Source organism: Phaenicophaeus curvirostris, chromosome 1 (assembly GCF_032191515.1).
Source record: "Phaenicophaeus curvirostris isolate KB17595 chromosome 1, BPBGC_Pcur_1.0, whole genome shotgun sequence".
NCBI lineage: Eukaryota > Metazoa > Chordata > Aves > Cuculiformes > Cuculidae > Phaenicophaeus > Phaenicophaeus curvirostris.
In genome coordinates, this window is record NC_091392.1 from 69,089,141 (window position 1) to 69,109,109 (window position 19,969).

Here is a 19,969-nt window from a genome sequence, read left to right on the forward strand (position 1 = left end):
TTGGTTAGGCTCAGTTTGAACCAGCTGTCTGAACCTGGGCCAGTGTAAATTAGTCAACACAGAAATCTGGGTCACATGTTTAGTTTCTGGGGATTTATATTCAGCTGTAGGTAGTTTCCATTTTTATATCAAAAAATTCAACTGAAGCTTCCAGTAAGAGCTTTTACGGCCTATAATTTTGGACCAATAAAGAAATACTATGAATAGAAAACTGAAAGGAAAAACTACTTCGGCTTTTCTGTTATCAGCTACAGACACAGAGATTGCCTAAGAATTGTGGAGGGAATGCAGACTGTAATTTGCATTGTAAAACCATCTTGGTACATTGCACAAAGACTTCAATGAAGAGTCAAATCTTTTTTCTGCTGGAGAGAGGTATCTCAGGCTTGTAGCATCAGTGTGCTCTGCATGCCTGTAAAAACCAAACTTCTCAGACATGTTTGAAATCCAACTGCCAGGTTATGCAGCTCTCTTTTCCTTTTTTTTCAGTTCTTCTAAAATGGACAGAGAAGAAGTGTCTTGGCAGGGATGGAAAATGACTTAAAAATATGAAGTGCTGCTGGAGGCAGTTCTGAAAAATCTAGAATATTTCTGAACAGTAGATTGCATGGTCTGACATGGAACTTTTTAATTTATATATATATTGTATATATTATATTGATTATATTTCCATACTGTTGTAATGTGATTAGAAATATTATTAAATAATATTAATATAATAAAAAGTTTTGCACAGCAGAAATGCTAGGAAGTAAAATTCTGGAGCCTTCTTGTGCCATGAATGGCAACAAACTCAACTTTTTCCTCAGACTGTGTTTACACATAGGAAATGTACCCAGATCTTCACTGGGGGAAAAAATAAATTTTTTAAAAAATGCCATTTATCTCTTCCTTTATGGTTGAAAAAATTGCTCAGCTCTTCATATAAGCCACCTAACAAGTTGCTTATTTCTTCTAAAAGGACATAGATCTGTCACTTGTAAAGTATTTGAAGCAAAAGTGGAAAAAAATAATCAGGTATGGCTTGATCTAATTCCTCTTGATGGAGCTAGTCTGCATGGCTTGATCTAATTCCTCTTGATGGAGCTAGTCTGCAACAGTAGTTAAGAATTACAAAGAAATTCTTATTTTCTTTGCTCAAGTATCCAGCCTGGAATGCTCTAGCACGCTACTATTAATTTTAGTTTCTATCTTTATTTACAGCTGGCTGCATCACTCGTGACTTAATTGCAGAGATCCTCCATCACACAAATCAATACCCAGCACAGGAAGAATGCCTTTTAAGTGTTTGTGGGTCTGATGAATTCTTACAAAAGTAAGTATTGCATTAGGACACGCTATCGCATATGTGTTGTGTAATATAAGGTGTGCATTTAGTGCACTCTGCTTATGTACCATGTAAACAGAACCATAGGGAGAGTTAGAGTATTATGTTCCAAGCACTCAGTGTATTGTTTTTGAAACTCCTGAAACGTGTGGTACTTATACAGAGATGATGGTGGGCTTTAGGGCAAAGTTTCAGATCCTGGCTCCTTTACGTAAGGTTCGTGCAGCCTTGAATAATTTGTTTCACTCGTTTGTCCTTCTAGTCTTTCTCATCCATAATACAAGTATGCTGTTACTACCAGTATCTCATAGGAGTCTTATAAGCATGTGGATGTATGCATAGCCTCAAAGGGAGTAATCGCCAAAGAGATGAGAAAAATTATTATGAAGTTGCATAGCAGGTGATTTATCTTCATAGCCAGCTGCAGTAGTAGTAAGCAAATGAAGTCACTGCTTTGGTGCTGACTGCAAGTTGAAGAAAAACACATACATTCAGAAATACCTGTTTGTATGTAGTCTACAAGTAAGGGAAGTAAATGCTTTGATGCAAATTCATTCAAGTAAACTCTTGTGGCTATTGAAAGCACTACTGGACTCGTCTGGTGTTTCTTGCCTTCTGGCAGCTTAAATTCGGCTGTCAGCAAAAGTGAGCAAATTTTGTGTTGAAGCAGTTAAAATGCGGGCTCTTGTTGTCAGTTGTGCTGTGGGGACAGTGACTTACAGCAGAAGGGCAGAACCTGGCAGTTCTCTGCTAACATGTTAAGCTGGCACTGCAGGAACCACAGCTCATCTGTTAGAGACTTTAAAAGTGCAGATAAAACAGTTTGTCTACAATTGAAAGGGAAATTTTTAGAAGCAGTCATGTATGCAGTATAGTGTAAAGATTACCTGAACTAGCTCAAAGCAAGTCAGCTTGATTAACCAAAGTAATGTAGCTGTGAGAGCAAGTGTTATGCTGTGTAAATTAGCTTTGCTGTATAGTCAGCCTGGACACTTCTACTCTTGCACAGGTCAAATGTTCAGATGTTTATAGTGAATCATGCTTTACAACTAAAGATGAAGACTTTGACATTTCTGAGAAAACTCTTGTTCAAATCTCTGTAAAGCAGTTGCTGGTACAGCAGAGGGCTGTGTGAAACGTTACCGTGTTGGAACTGCTGAGCAGAAAATCAGGTCATACATAGATCTCTTAATTACATGAGAAGGACAAGGCGCTTTTTTTTTGTTATTATTATTTTCAAGTCTCCTCATTTTAAATTACTTGCTAAAGAAAATGGAAATAATGAGTCGTTGTATTGAGGGTGATCTCAGTGCATTTCAGTACAGCATGTTCTAAACAGTTTTATTTTCACTGTTGGGAAGAATGCATCAATAGTGGACTGTTTAAAGCCCTGCACTTGCAGAATCTCTGTATGTCTCATTAGCAGTGAAACAAGGTCAATAACGTTCTCAGCTTTTTCACTTTACTTCTTCACTGTCATGCAGAAAGCACTAGGCTGTGCTTCTGGCCTCAGCATCTTGTAATTCTATACAATGCTGTAATTTCAGCTCTTTCTGCCTCCTCATCAAAGTCCCGTATCTGAAATTTGAAACACCAGACCATAATGATCCCTTGGGTAGCTTAACACGGCCTGTGGAGTTGCCTCAGGGTGAAATTTTTCCTGTTTGGGCTATCTTTTAGTGCAAATTGCTTTCCTCGAGGTGTTGCTAACAAAATGATTTGATGTACTTGTGCAGAGTTCTTCCGCCGAAGAGTATTTGGAAAACATTCAGGGATTAATTCCACTAGAAGTACCTCGAGTTATAAGGCAGCAAAAAGAATAAATTCTCTGTTGTTCCTGCTTTAATGTAATCCAGAAAAAAATCTAAAGTGAAGCCAGAATGGTAACATGATGAATTGTTGTCAGACCAGAGTGGTTTAGTGAACAAGAAAACACTGTGAAGATCTGCCAAAAGCTCTCAGTTACTGTTATATTGGACTACAGTTATGTGCCTCCTGTAGAAGCACCTGAAAGACTTTGTGATTTCTGGAGTCATTTTAGCTTTGAATTATAGGGGGAAAAAATACTTGTGTGCTAATGACCATTAGGCTCAGCACCAAAAAATTTCATCATCCGTTATTGTCTTGCTAAGGACATATCCTTGTGCTTACATCCTATGACTTAAAAGTCAAACATCAGATTTCAAATATCCAAATTTTTAAAAAATCATAGGGCTGCATATAGGCTGCAGGTCAGTCCGTAACTAATGAAGCCATCTGTGAAATTCTGATTGGGAATCTCTTTTGGTTTCTGGTCTTTAAGTTCATTTTGATTACTGATTGGAAATCCTGGCCTTCCCTCATCCTGCAGGCTTTCTTTTTCTTCCTAAGCTTCCTTTTCCCACCAGTTTTTATTACAGCACCTGTAGAACCTATCAGGATTCACTGCCACCTTGTCCCTGCCCTAGTATATCTCTAGTTGATATACTGCAGTTTCTTTTTCAGATGTTCAGTGCAAGCAAATTGGAGGCAGAACCTTGTCTGAAAAATACAGACTCTGTGAAAGAAGAGAGGAGTAAAACCCTTACCTGTGCCATCAATTCTTACTACTCTCCGTGGAAGTTTCTGATTTTTATATGTATATACTGACCCTCCTTCTCTGGGTTTCCCAGCTGTGGATGTGCTCTTTGCACTCTTAAACTTCTCCTGTTCATGGTCATGTTTTATTTCTTGGAGGGCCAACTACTGTTTCTTAAAATTCTTCTCTTTATCATACCATCATCCAAACTTTCTACATCTGTGTTTAAATCTTGGTCTCACACTTTACTAAATTTCCTTAGATTTATGGGCTGCTGGTAATAATTATTTTGTGATCCTCTTAATGAAAAATGTTCTGTAAAAATTAATTAAATTTGGGTTAAGCAGTTTGGGTCAAATAACTCCTAGCTCTCAATGCTAGCAGCAAGCCAAACCCAGCCCTACTCACGTGACAGCAGTGAATTAATTCTGCATTTAGACTTTTTTGCCTTCAGAGCTACAGGCTACAAGCTCAGAGAAACCTAAATGCCTAATAAAACGAAGCACATGACTGTATGTAAGAACACAGGACTTCCTTTTTCTTAAGTTATGTTTTAATTTTTTTTTGTAGATCTGTCTGTTACCAAGAGGTTGCAGTAATGCAGTCCCGGAAAAGGAATGTAGTCCAAGGATATTTATAAGCTTTATTTCTGAACATGTCTTCTTTTTTGAAGGCATTGGATTTTTAAAGAATTGTTTCATATGTATTTGTAGTTCCATCCACGCTCCACCGTAGTGTAATTTGCACAGTTATCTTATTGCTTTGCAGTTTAGCCAACATACTTAGCAGGGTTACAGAATAGAAAAGTCTAAATGCTTATCATTTATGCTCACATGCTTGCCTGTGACCTTATAGATGACAGTTTTTGCCTTACTAATTCTATTTTCTGAAAACTGAAATTTAAATAAGAATTAGTTTTCACTTTAAGTGAAGTTTAAGCTATTAATTATACACTGGGCAGAGTTATATTCATGCAGATTGGGATCATAAGAAGCAAGCACCTTTTGGATGAATATGTTCTTTGTAAAAAAAAAACTTAATTTTCTCTTGTCACTGCAGATTAAGTTTCTCATTCAGAGATGCTGCTCAGCTGAGTCTTTTCTTAAAAAACCCTGAAAAGTCTGATTGAACTACATTAGGATTTGGAGCTTAGAGTACATCAGAGAACTTTGCTCTTGGGAAGCAAAATCATCTAGTGGTAAGGGAGTCTTAAGAGACTTGAGGGATTTTTCTCTTTCCTTGCTTCTGATATATTGGGGCACCTGCAGGCAAGTCACTTTACTTTGACCAGTTTATTACTGTGTCTCTTAAAGATAAAGACTGCCTTTCACTTTATCATTTGTCATGGCATGCTTATGAGAGCTGCATTCTCCACATGGTAGTTCCAGCATAAAGTAGGGAGAAAACTATTTAAGTTAACAATGTACTAACATTTTTTTTATTTGTGTTGCCTTTACAATCTCAGAGTGTTGTAAAACAGCTACTAATAACGATACTGTTCTCCAAAGAGAGCTGTGTTACTTTTATCTTAATAATACAGGTATTGCAGCAAATCTGCATAATGTATTACAGCCTGGGGTATGACTAAAAGATAATCTGTTGATCTCCAAAGCTACATCTCTATTTCTTCTAGTTCACTTTTCACACAGATCAGGATTCTACGTTATTCTATTGAGACATTAATCATAGAATCATAGAATCATTAGGTTGGAAAAGACCTTTGAGATTATCAAATGCAACTGTACCTGTCCACTACTAAATCCTATCCCTAAGCACCTCATCTACCTGCCTTTTAAATATCTCCAGGGACAGTAACTTAACCACCTCCCTGGGCAGCCTTTGCCAGTGCCTGATGACCCTTTCTGTGGAGAAATTTTTCCTAATGTCCAACCTAAACTTCCCTTGATGCAGCTTGAGGCCATTCCCTCTTGTCCTATCACCTGTTGCTTGGGAGAAAAGGCCAGCACCCACCTTGCTACAACCTCCTTTTAGATAGCTGTAGAGACCAGTAAGGTCTCCTCTCAGCCTCCTCTTCTCCAGGCTTAACAACCACAGTTCCCCCAGCTGCTTCTCCTAAGACTTGTTCTCCAGCCCCTTCACCAGCTTTGCTGCTCTTCTCTGGACACACTCCAGGACCTCAATGCCTTTCTTATAGTGAGGGTCCCAAAACTGAACACAGTATTCGAGGTGTGGCTTCACCAGTGCTGGGTACAGGAGGAGCATCACTTCCCTGGTCCTGCTGGTCACACCAGTTCTGATACAGGCCAGGATGTTATTGACCTTCTTGGCCTCCTGGGCACACTGCTGGCTCATGTTCAGTTGGCTGTGGGTGAACACCCCCAGGTCTTTCTTCTCCAGGCAGCTTTCCAGCCACTCTTCCCTAAGCCTGTAGCGCTGCACGGGGTTGTTATGTCTCAAGTGCAGGACTCCCAGGTCATTGGTAAAGATATTGAACAAGAATGGACCCAGCACTGAGTCCTGGGGACACCACCACTCTTTGGCCCCGGCCATCCAGCCAGTTTTCCACCCAGCAGATGATGTGCCTGCCCAGGTCTGAGGCAGACAGTTTCTCAAGTAGGATACTGTGAGATACGGTATCAAAAGTTTCACTATAGTCCAGATACACTACATCCACCGCCTTTCCCTCATCCATCAAGCGAGTCTCCTTGTCATAGAAGGCAATCGGGTTAGTTTAGCAGGACCTGCCTTTTGTGAACCCATAAAGTGAGCCTGGTCACCCGGTTCTCTTGCATGTACTGTGTGGTAGCACTCAAGTTCACCTGTTCCATGACCTTCCCTGGTGCTTAGGTCAGACTGACAGGCCTGTAGTTTCCCAGATCCTCTCTCCATCCCTTCTTGTAAATGGGTGTAACATCTGCCATCCTCCAGTCCAGTAGAACTTCCCCAGTCAGCCAGAACTGCTGGTAGATGATGGAAAAGAGTTTGGCAAGCACATCTGCCAGTTCCCTCAATACCCTCGTGTGGATCCCATCCGGCCCCATAGACTTGTGTGTGTCTAATTTGCCAAGCAAGTCTCTTGCCATTTCCTCATGGATCAGGGGAGCTTTGTTCTGCTTTTCCTCCCTGTCTTCTGGCTCATGTGGTTGAGTATCCAGAGAACATCTTACCTTACTATTAAAGACTGAGGCAAAGAAAGCATTAAGTACCTCAGCCTTACCCTCATCCTTTGTCACTATTGTCCCCCCTGCATCCAGTAAATGATGGAAATTATTATTATTATTGTTATTATTATTATTATTGTTATCATCTCTCACAGAACTGGCCAATCTAAGTTGTAATTGTTCTTTAGCCCTTCTTATTTTCTCTCTACACGATCCTACTTCATCTCTGTAGTCCTCCTGAGATGCCTGTTCCTTCTTCCAAAGTTCATGTATTTTCCTCTTTTTCCTGATTTCCGTCCAGAGCTGTCCATTTCCACCTACAGCAATCCATTTTTGTCTAGTCTGTTGCGTCACAATACCTGTGAAAACTTTTCTCTTTATATTTGCACAAATAAAATCCACTTGTGAATTCAACTGTATGGCCAGTGCTTCTGACTGCAAGGTTTCAGGCAGCATTGCTATGTCAATAAAGGGTTTCATGTTTTATAATATCTGCCTGACACAGCAGAGCTAACACAAACTGCTAGTGCAAATGTAGTTATAACCATAAAATTCAACTTCTGTTGGTGTAACCTGTTTTGCCTGGAAGCATGATGACATGCAATAAATACACTTGCAAAAGATAGTTTTTATACACCTGCGGTACAGAATTTTCACTACACAGGAGGATATAACTATTCCTATTTATACTAGCACAACACTTCTTTCTGCCAGTATAGCTATAACCATTTCTATTGTTGGCTTGATGTAAAGTTTGCACTGCAATATGAATCTGTAAACTGGAGGGAAAAAAGTGACTCGGGGCTCACAGATGTGTTTCTCTGTAATTTTCTTTTTTATTTTTTCTATCCCTGTCCCAAGGTTGAAGCTAAGGCAGAATGGAAAGAGCAGAAATAATGTCAGGATAAAATAATAAAGAAACAGGTGTGAGGCAATTCTAAAGGATGCAAGAATGCATGGAGAGTTCTCATTAGAGTCATGAGTCAGACATGATTAGGTGAAATGAAGAGAGAAAGACTTTCAAGAAAGCTGTGAGTAGTCACAACACAGATGTGGGATGAGCAACAGAAGAGAATCTGTGCTTTGGTACAGTCCTAGAAACTGAGAATCAGTTGCTTAGACTTTAGGATGTAAAGGGGTTTGACAAGGGTTGAGGCATAACAGTGATGCACTTTCCACCAGTACAGGTATTTCATTGTGTGTGGTGTTAAATTCTCTCACTCTTATGCCTGTACTTTATGCTCCGAAAAAATTTTGCAAATGTATGGAAGAGCTATTGCAGGACCTTACTTTAGGTATTTGTCATGTCAGATGGAAATGGGTTTGTCCTCTGCAACCTTCAATGTATTTGGGGTGTTTTTTAGAAAAAGAACCAAAACAACAAAAAACCCAAAAACCTGTACCTACATTCACACCTTTTGTCACCTTTAATGGAGAGTATGTATTTTACCTAACTGTGGAGTAGTGTAGGTGCGTAACATTTACAAGATATATGAATTCCTTGTAATTGTGCTGAATGGCAATTATGTACAGCGTATTTATTTAAGTTTAACCATTCATTTGTGCTGGGAAACTGCTGCCATGTGAGATATGAGTCTCTCCCTTAAGTTAACACTTTACACGGTTTATTCATAGGGCACATGGGTTTTTTCAGCCAATTTTATTCAGACATTCCATCAAAATTTTGGATTATTTCACCTGATTAAAACAAAAAGCGGAAGGGAAACACTAAATTATTTTAGTTCCAAGTAACTTTAAGAGTGATAAACTAAGGCTGTACTATAACTTAGAAGTTGCCAACAGTAATAAGTGGATTTGAAGCTACTCTAAAGAGGCAAGTAAGAATAAGAAATTTCCCTGTCATAGGTTGCTAGAGCAGCCGAGTCATTGATAGGAAAGCAACTCCTTCACCAGCAGAGTAGCTGGTAGGAAACGCTCCCTCCAGCTGAGTGGGTAGAGCTCTGTATCTGACCTTAGCTGGCACATGATTTGAGAAGTTGGAGGATGAACTCACAGTTTCTTTTACCATCTCTGTGTGAGCTGCACAGTGGGAGTACTTTGATCAAAGATCACCTGCCTTAATGTATGTGATATTCACACTTATAGTTAATATTTGATTTTAAAGTCAGGTATCAAACACTACAAGTCATTTTGCAATAGTGGATTCATATCCAAGATACTTTCTATAAATTGCAGTAATTTGGGTTTGAAGAATATACGTGGATAATTTCAAGATTTGGAAGCACGTGCAATTTGTTTAGGATATTCTTTTTCTGTGGTGTTGTTCTGTGATAGAACTTAGTGGTGAAAGATACAACCAAGCAATTATTCTTAAACTGTTTCACCAGAAAATATACCAGAACAAAACCCCAATCCATCAGTGTTCATGTAAGTAGGTGCCAAGTGCAGTCTGCTTTGAACTTAGAATTTATTCCACTGCTGCTCTTCAAAGGAGAGAGGAAAATAAAGGAAGGAAGTAGCAAGCAGTGATAAACTTATGTTTGCAATTTTTTCTCCCCAAACTACAGTAATCATACTTTGGGCAGCCATGAAATTCTTCGCAAGGCAACAACCTGCATTCAGCTTCGACTACACAACATCAATTATTTGAAGGAAAGTTTGGCTCGAACGGTATGTTGTCTTTTTTCCTCCTTTTTCTTTTATGTAGTGACCCGTAGTAATAATCAAAGAAAGATTATTTGCTTCATTGGGATTGCATATAATATTGCTGAACTCCAGTTAAAATTTCTGGGGAACATCTCTACTTTGCTCCTGCACTTATATCTAGCGAGTTACTGTAGAGAATACACAACTGAAAAAGATGAAAGGTTACCTTTTTAGAAAAAAATCAGTTTTGACAGAATTCAATGATATTTATTTCTTTTTTTTTAATGTGCTTTTCTATGTTTAGAAATATAACAAGAGCAAAGCAACTCAAAGTACTGTGTAAAATTAATTAGCTCTGCATTCTTGTTATTATTGCTGAAACCAGGGTGGGATGATAAAATCCAGAATGACAGTTTACATGTTTGTGCATGTGTGATGCATATTTGTGTGTGTCTGTGTGCTTTTTGAACACATGCAGAAGTGCTGTCTGTAAGGACACATAGTCCTTACAGAAAACATTGTTTTATGATCGTCTTAAATCCAAGGATATTTCTGTTTAGGTTATTTGAGCTTAAGCAACCTTGCAGTGGATTACTGAGCCTTAATGACTCTGACCTATGCTACTAAATGTGAGCTGTATTCCCAGTGGACCACCTTGAATTACTTCCAACCCAAAGTTTGCAGCAGAGCAGATGCTTTGTTCTGAGCAGTATTCACTGGCAGTGTGTAGACTCGATTCACAGATAGTACCAATTAACTGCTTTTCATAGGTATGCCATCAGCCTGAGTCTGTCAGTGAATGGGTCAGATAGCAGATTTGTAACAGAAAAGGGTAGAGGCTTTCTTTTAATTTCTGTTATGTGTCATCATGTGAAACATCAAATTCAATACAATATTTTACTTGGAACATTAAAAAAGAATTATAATGAAGCCAAATATATATATGTATTTTTTTAATTTCTGTTTTAACCAGAATAATTTGCTGCTGATATAGAATCATAGAACCATAGAATAACCAGATTGGAAGAGACCCACTGGGTCATTGAGTCCAACCATTCCTATCAAACACTAAACCATGCCCCTTAGCACCTCGTCCACCCGTGCCTTAAACACCTCCAGGGAAGGTGAATCAACCACCTCCCTGGGCAGCCTGTTCCAGTGCCCAATGACCCTTTCTGTGAAAAATTTTTTCCTAATGTCCAGCCTAAACCTCCCCTGGTGGAGCTTGAGGCCATTCCCTCTTGTCCTGTCTCCCGTCACTTGGAAGAAGTGGCCAGCACCCTCCTCTCTACAACCTCCTTTCAGGTAGTTGTAGAGAGCAATGAGGTCTCCCCTCAGCCTCCTCTTCTCCAGGCTACAGTCCTGGGTTAAATTATTGGACTGCCAATATTATTCACTTCATTATTTATTTTTTTTTAAAAAACATTGATTGTTCTTGATGTAGCACTGGCCAAATAAAGTAAATTAAGAATCATAGAAGCTTTCATCATGAGGTCACTTCTAAAATGACTTAGATCAATGAATTGCCAAGTGCTTGCTCTCAGTCTAGAGAAAATACATTGTTGTTTGAACACACCTTCAGAAGGGGTTTAGCAAGTTCCCATCTAATCTCCTTTCTCACTCCATCCTTGTACGACAGCAGCAAAATGAACGTGCCCAGTGGCCACTGGAATGAGTTCTGTCTTGGGAAAGTAGCTGTGGTACCTTACCATCATTTAGTGGCAAATTGTTGAGACTGAGGCAGGAAATACCATGTGATTTCCCTTACCTGCATTGAATAGAGATTAGATGGTCATCACAGTCCTTTCTGGTGTTAGATTTGTGAGAAGATATCCTGTGTTTGGTGATGGAAAACTTCATTTTTTTTCCACATAATACTGCCAAAGAAGGGCTTGAGAAGAGTGGAGTGTTGGTGATTAGTAATAATTATGGATCCATGTAAGTATGTGGAATGGTGGAAAAATTGTTCACTTTTTTTAGGTCAGCATCCTTATCTTTTAGATGGAATAACATATTATTGACCCTTCTGCTGGGCAGAAGTGTTGGAAGGTTTCCAACACTTTCTGGACTGAGAAATCAGTGACATGGATTAGATGTTTGATACGGCTGCATTTTGCTAGTTATACACATGTAGCACGTGGTGAAGATTTGTTTTACATGCACATACTGAGGAAACGGAGCCTCAAACAACTTCCTGACAGTCTCCTCTTCTAACTTCCAGGCAAATGATTGTGTCTTTACAAGTTACTCTGTCTTCAAACAGAAAAACTATAATAAAGAGCAAATGACCTAATTGCTGTATATGGATCTGTTATTATTATAGATCTTCAAAATTATCTTCTTTAGAACCTAATGATATGTTCAGGAGTCTCTTCTGAAGCGTTAAAGTTTGTTCGTGCATTAAAGAAGAAAAACTCTATACCAATGCCATCTGGGGACTGCCTTCATGATTCTAGCTTACCTTACATAACACTTCTGAAATCAGGATGCAAAGTTAAAAGTATTGTCTCTACTTGCAAATTACAATTAATTTACTATTATGCTTAATAACCAATATAAGGTGATGCTTCTACGTAATGTGCAAATGATCTGTTTTTTTTTTTTTAAATCAAACAGCTTGTGAAATTTGGCCAATTGTTCCGAATTCTTTTGTGAATACAGATGAAAAACATTTTTTTAAGGTGAATACTTGCGTCCTTTCCTTTTATGGGAAGCTGGCATTCTGTTATGAAGTTTTCAGAAAGAGGAAATTGTCCTGAACTGAGCAGTTACAAGCAGGAAATTTGGCTTGGGGCTTTACATGGTGTCACAGGTCTTTCAGCCAGTAGGAGACCTTTAATTTGATTCTGGTGGAACATGAGATCTCTCAGCCTTAATATTCTCTAACAATGAGTTTTAAAACTCATTTTTTTCAAGATGCTAGATTCCTATTAAACGTCCAAATTAGGCTTATGCACAGAATATAAAGATATCTTCATAGTACAGAAATTATTGAAGCTCAGTTTTATACCATCTATCCAGACAAAGAGCTTCTGTTGACAGGAGTGGGAATTCTGCACATTTTTTCCCCATGTATTGAAATCTTGAGAGTGACAATGAATGGACGAGAAAATCCAGCAGTGCTCTTGTCAAATGGTGTCCCAGTGTACATGGGTTACAGTAATAGTGAAGAAAAAAAACCAAGAATTGTTTTGACTGCATTCCTGTCCTACTCTGTATTTTAACCTAGGTGATCTCTAAGAGGCAACTCTTAAGAACAAACTCCATAAGCTGTAGTGGCTCAGAAGTGTTACATTCCTAGTGGCTAGGTGGTGTTTAGGAAGAAGTGTGCAGTGGAACAGCATAGATACAGAAACCTTTGTCCAGATACCGTTGGAGAGGGATGGTATCCAAGAGTTTTCCCCACATAGTGCTTATTTGGGGGAAAGCATGAATCTTTGCAGTGAAGAGGCAGCAAAAAATGCTTACAAGTGTCTAACAAGAGCCTTCCTTCCTTCCAGAGAAGGATTTTTGGACTTAGGCAGCCAGCGAGCAATATTTCCTGAAAGTTCAAAAATATTTGTATTTTCATACATACCAGCGTTAATGATATTAACATTTTACCAGACGTAATGAGTTAAGTGTTAATGTTCTGAACATAATCACAGTTGAGAAAAATCAGTGCTCCATCATGATGAGAAGCTGGGTGGTTTTTTTCCCTTTATTTGAATGTTTGTGACTTTTTAGGGGGATTGTGTAGTACTTCAAATTGAGGGGAGCCTTTTCTCATGTCTGTCTCCCTTAAAATTGTGCTACTGTAACATGCTTTATGTTCTATTAATGTACTCAAAGTATCCTTCGACTCTGTTGCAGTTTGACAGGTCTAAATGAGGTTTAATATACTGCAACACACTGTGGAGGCCAGGAGCAGAGACCAGGCATCTCTTGGCGTTTCACATTTTGGAAATGGTTACAATTATCAGGTAGAACAATTATATGCAAATAAAAGTAGTCTTTCAGGCAGGTAACTAACAAGATTGGAGAACAAATGAGCAGCGTTCAGGCCATTTGAAAACATCTATTGCCTCAAAGTATTTGTGGAACTGTAATTAATAACCTGCACTGGGGTTTAACCAGGAATGGTGACATTTTAAGATGTCTTCAAGTGAATTATTGATCACCCTTTTACAGTAATTGACACGGCTCCAAAGGCTTCAGGCTATGAATTTACTTCAGGTCACTAATAATAGCAAAAACCATGAGCAGTGATTTAGCTGGCTTATGCCATAGAACCAGTTTTCCTCCTGTTTCAGGGCATGTGTGCACAAAACACTTGTATTAGGGAGGTTCTGCTCACAGGCAGGAAGGAGCACAAGCAAGTCTGTCAGGACCAGGCATAACCTAACAGAGAAGACACAGGCTGTGGTGCATTGAAAGCTGTGGTGTTTCCTTTCACTCTCAACTCAGTTCTATAGATCTCTTGAGTCTTCTGAAACCTGCTCGAGTCACAATTAATTCAAGGGTCTGAGGTAGTTCACACGGAGCTCACAGTCAATTTTGTTGTTGCTGTTCTCTGAAACTTGTGGGTTTGGTCATAAAATGCGTTTGAACGTCACAGACAGTTTATGGAAAATAAATTTTCTTCTATCAGAATTCACATAAAAGATGAGAAAATGGTGTTTTCTCAACACAAAAACTTTGAGACTTTTGAGATTCTTCATGTCTCTCAGATAGTTATGTACACGTGAAGCTACTGTTTGTTTTTTTGAGTTAATCTGCTCTTACTCTTCGGGAGAATTTCACCTACGATCTATAGGTATCCTTCCAAATTTTGAACTTTGGAATATGTTATTTCATAGAAATCTTCACTAAGGTTGTAGTTTAACTAGTATCACAGAAATATATGAATAGCTTGGCAGCCCTTCTATATAATAATCCCCTGTATGTATTCAGGTTCTAAATTCACATGTGCCCACCTTTTGCCCTAGTCCATTACATCCCCTTATGCTTATGGGTTCCTGTCAGTCACACATATCTTGTTTCTCCCTAAGCTTCAGGGATCCCTCCTTCAGTCTGCATCACATTGCTTCCAAGTTCAGCTCTCCCCGTCCTCTAGTCTTGTTAGTGTATGAGATCAAGGAGGGAGTTGTAATTTGTCAGGTTTTTTCTGCAGTTCAAGCCTTGTCCCTCATTTCTTGGTTTAGCTGAGCTCTGTTGTTTGTAAGGTCTCCAGAGGTGACACCTTAAAAGCTAAGCATGCAGTAACATTAAAAATGCAGGGTGGATTGCGGAACATGTACACTGTTCATCTGTAAAGTAATGTGACTTTAAAACAAAACCAAAAAAGGGTATGTTCTGCTGAGAGTCAAGATGATTGACTGTCGCTCTGTCTAGGTGTAGCAAATTTGAATCACAACATTATAGCAAGCAAGTGTGGGGTGCAGGGTGCTATTTCCTTCATGGAATACACACTTCTGATTATGGTAGCAGTACAAAATATTTTCAAGGCTTGAGATGCCGTAACATTCCTCTAGCATGCACTGAAGCGACATGTTCAAATGACCAAAGCAGAAGTTATTGCTTAGGTCTATGACACCTATATTCAAAGCTTAGTGCATGAGAGTGTTTATCTTCATTGTCTTCCATTTCATTCATTTAATTAATCTTTCATTTATTGCCACTATGTGATAAAACAGATAGTTGCACTCCATATGGGAACTCTTTACAGAACATCTGTAATGTATCTAGCTCAGCAAGATCTTGCTTCTTAAAAGCTATTATTGCTATATCTCTATTTAGCTATCTAAACCAGAATTTATGTGAATTAATTCATGTGTGATTTATCATATTTAAATTGAATCCATCCACAGCAGATACACAAGTTGCTCAGCTATGTTTGCTTCAGACTACTAGAAAAAAAATATGAATGTGGTCACCTTATTCTGAACAATCTTTCAATATTTGAATTTGCTAACATTCAAAATATTAGGCTAAGGCTTTTTTTTAGCCAAGCAAGTAGAAGACTGATTTGTTATTTTTTTAGTAAATACAGTTTTTCTTTCACATTCAGTTGGGGGTGGGGATCATGGGTCTCATTTAATCACTGTTGCATTATGCTATGATTTTTTAAAATTTTTGTTTATCTTATGAAATTAGAACATTAAAAGAAGAACAGAAGAATTTTTCCTAACTGAATTGTTGTGCTTAAAGTAAACCATTTTGTCTTCCTTTCACAAAGATTTTGGAAGTTTCATTAGTTTAGTTTAGCGTAAAATAGAGTCAGCTTTCAGAATTTCTATATCCTTAGCCAAACATATTTTCTCTCCTCTGGTTCACTTTTGGGAAAATAAATATTTTAGATCTGTAAACAAGTAAATAAATAGGCTGCATCCTGGTTGCCTAAGCTGTGTCTATCCCAGCTATCATTTGCAATTCTAGAGATACTAAGAAAAATAACGTCTGGCAGTTGTCCCAGACACTGTAGAAATAGAAGTTTATCACCACTAGATGCCCATCTGCTGTGCTGCTTCTCTACCTCTGTTTTCTTATTTAATTATTTTCTCTCTCCTCCCCCAAACCTTCCCAGAGTTATACCTATTCAAAGTTGTCCTTTCCTTTGTAATCCATGACCAGTGAATTTTGCTTGTCACAGGCCTCTCATTAATTTCTCTATGTGAGTTATAGGGATCTAGGCTCAAGCAGGAGTCAGAGAAAGGGCAGATTTTTCAGGATATGGTGGTACCTACAAGCTGGTAGTACATGGGTTGAGCTACATCTGTGGGCCAGGAGGAATTAAGGCAACAAGAGCAACAAATCAATGGGGCCAGAAAAGGGACTTTATCTGAATGGCGACAGGTTTGTTCAGCAGAATGTGTCAAGGCAAAATTACAGAATTCTGGAGAAGGGTCCAAGGAGACCTTATAGTGGCCTTCTAATACCTGAAGGGTACAAGAGGGGAGGCTAGCTGGGGAGGGACTCTTTACAAAGACTCGTAGTGATAGGACTAGGGGCAATGGGTATAGATTGGAAAGGGGCAGATTTAGACCAGACACAAGGAGGAATTTCTTCACTGTGAGGGTGGTGAGGCACTGGCACAGGTTGCCCAGGGAAGTTGTGGATGCCCCACCCTTCAAGGTGTTGGATGGGACCTTGGGCAGCCTGATCTAGTGGGATGTGTCCCTGCCCATTGCAGTGGGGTTGGAATTGGATCATCTTTAAGGTTCCTTCCAAGCCAAACTATTCTATGACTCGTTTAGGTTGGAAAGGACCTTATGGGAATCATTCAGTACAATCCCTGCAGGATCAGCTGGAGGAGATTGCCCAGGATAATAATATTCAAACATACTCTACTGCCTGTCAGGGCAATCTCTTTCCATATTTGAATGCTTTTGTGGTATTTTTTATTATTATTGCATTAAGATGGAACTTTATGTTTTCATTTGTGCCCACTGCCTTTTGTCCTGTAAGTGGACATTACCAATAAGAGACTGGCTTCCTTGTCTTCAGTTCCTCCCATATGATATATGTACACATTGATGGGATCCCCTATGAGCTTTCCCTTCTCCAAACTGAACAGTCTCAGTTCAACCTATCCTCATATGAAAGATGTTTTATCCCCTAAATCATCTCAATGTCTCTTACCTGAGAGAAGTCCCTTCAGAGGGATTGCGAAGAACGGTGCAGATGTTCTCCGTTCTGTTCTCTCACAAAAGGAAGCAGTAGAGAAGTTTTGGATACAAAATTATTTCTGATTTGTGATTGGTGTATATAGCCATTGAAATCTTTTAACAAGAAAGCAGATGCTGAGTTTATTGAGGTCTAGCTATAGCCTTAATTTATACATAGCTAGGAGGAACTAATGTGACGTTTTAGTTTGACCTCCTATATAGTACAAACCAGTGTAATATGATAGAGATCTGCCAAATAAAATTTCAGACTGAAACATACTGAACGCTCTGAAAGGAAAGAACTGAAAGAACATGCTGTCTTTTGTAAAATACCAAGCAAATCTCTCTAGCGTACTTTTTTTCCTATCAGAAAATAGCATCTCAATATGTGTTTCTCTTCCACAGCACGAGGATGACCAAAGTTTTTTCAGTGTGAATCAGCTGTTAGAACACACTTGTGCCTGGAGACTGATCCGGTAAGAACACTGGTACTTGACAGTATTTCTCTTGGCAATTACTCATATCTGCAGTGATCCTCCTGGCCCCAGGGACAATTCTGAGACCTACTGGGAACAGGAATAATACCTAAGAGAAAGAAAATGGGTTCAATGATTTAGACTCTTATGTTTAAACCTTATTGATTGCTTAGCAAAAGTCAATAATAATTTATAGATCTATATAGTTTTTCCCCATTGTCTTCCTTTTGTGTAACTGAAGGTTTTATTAAAGTTTTCATTTTTCCCAAAGTCTCTCAGGACTGAAGGGTCATCATTTTCATGTGTGTGTTGCTCTTACAGATTTTTTTAAGAGTAAATACTGTAAAAATAAAAGATTTATCTTACATTCTGCTCGTAGTTTCAAAGTTTATTTTATTTTATTTTATTTTATTTTTAAGGATGCTATTTATGAGAAGTTTTTAACTTAATATTCAAAGTGTACCTGACTCTAAAGCTAACCTACCATGGACGAGCACTAAATGTAAGAGTTTCTTTATTCAACTCCCATTATATTCCATTTCATGCACTTAGATAAGGAAGCTGTTAACACTTTTTGTAATGTTTTCATCCATGTATTGTAAAGTACTTTGCCAAAAACCGTAAATGCCACACCTGTCATTTGGCAGATGGAGGAAAACAGAGAGGTAGTGACTTGTCCGAGGTGAATATCTGGTGCTTACTGAGGACCCATCTGGTTTCCTAGGAGCATGATCCTGATTTCCTTTCTGGTCCTTGCTATAAAGAGATCAAACCAGTTATACAATTTATACATGCACTACTTATTGATTGGTTTATTTCTTGTGATGTAAAGCATGTGGTGTTTTCCATGCAAAGTAAGTATTCAGAAGGGATATATGACAAAGATGCTGAGCTGCAAATCCGCTCTTCTCTACAAAAATTCCTCTTGTATTGTAGGGCAAGGAGTAACTGGTAGCGGAAGCCATAAATACTTACTTTCTTCAACCACAAGTTCAAAAATATTGAAAAAATAAAAACTTGAACTGTGTTTGATCGCTATTTCCTGCTTGTCTGATGGATTGTTGGTGGTTAGGAGAAAACATTTTGCAGCATTACTGATCCAGAAATATTTGTGGTTAGGCTTTGTGCTCTCAATTGCATTTCTAACTTATCTAAGAAATAAAAGGGGTAAGTAGCGGTAAAGTGACTGAAGTTTTCTGTCCAGAATGTGCACAGGAGCTGCCTGTGATGATTTGCAGAAGGATTTTACAATGCTAAGTTGAGTGTGTGATAAAATGGCAGATGAAATTTTGAGAAGATGAATGAAGATAGGAGGAAAAGGTCTTAAATTCACGTAAGAAATCATAGCCTCTGAGTTTACTTTTACCACCAGGAGTGAGTTCTTGGGGTTATAATAAATAGTTCTGAATGTCAGCTTGGTGCACAGCAGCTGCAAAAATGATAAAATTAATGTTGGGAATTATTATGAAAAAACCAAAACCCAATATTATGCCATAGTATCAATGTAGGTTGTTCATTTATCTTGAATACAGCCAACACTTCTGCTTCTCCCATTTCAAATATGACCTGATAGAACTTGGAAAAAGTGATAAGAATTGCAGCAAGGATGCTCAGAGGAATGAAATGCCTTCCCTGTGAGAAACAAAGAAGTAATAGTATTCCTCATCCTGAGGAAGAACCTAATTTGAATCATTAGAATCATTAGAAGAACCTAATTTGAGCTGAAATCAGTTATGCTGAGAAGGCACTTAAATTTGAAGCACCACCAAAACTATGAAGTGAGCCATAAGGTGAAGAAAAGCCCTTATTATCGTAGGCAGTTTGGGTTTGGGATATTTTGGGGGGGGCAATCAATTATAACATACCTTGTCATAATGACTGTTTGAAAGATAACATATAACAATGTATTTGTGCTTATTCTGCACTGGGAAGTATGTTTAAAATACGTCATAATATCTCAATTCTGTATCTAGCTAGGGCTGTAATAAAGATGGAGTAGACAGGTGCAGCAGAACGCACTCAGCACAAGCTGTGCAAATCCACCTGGCAGCTAGGAGGGCCAGCAGGTTACCTTCCCATATTGCTGTCTTCACAGATATGCATATTTAGATTAGCTAAATAAAATAATGCTCAGTGTTGCTTGTATGTTTTATAGTTACATTTCTGACTGTAGCATGTGATTCTGTGATACAAACATTCATGTTCTAGAGAATGTATTGAGAAGCTCACTTGTC

At 38.5% G+C, this 19,969-nt stretch overlaps 1 protein-coding gene across 1 annotated transcript in view; it reads left to right on the forward strand.

The window, feature by feature from the left end:
- PIK3C2G (phosphatidylinositol-4-phosphate 3-kinase catalytic subunit type 2 gamma) overlaps positions 1-19,969 on the forward strand; it is a 205,328-nt gene that overhangs the window by 13,415 nt on the left and 171,944 nt on the right. The window contains exons 4-6 of the mRNA XM_069861952.1: positions 1,204-1,315; positions 9,535-9,637; positions 17,665-17,735. Of these exons, the coding sequence (XP_069718053.1) occupies positions 1,204-1,315; positions 9,535-9,637; positions 17,665-17,735 (286 nt within the window). The remainder of the gene's footprint in view (positions 1-1,203; positions 1,316-9,534; positions 9,638-17,664; positions 17,736-19,969) is intronic.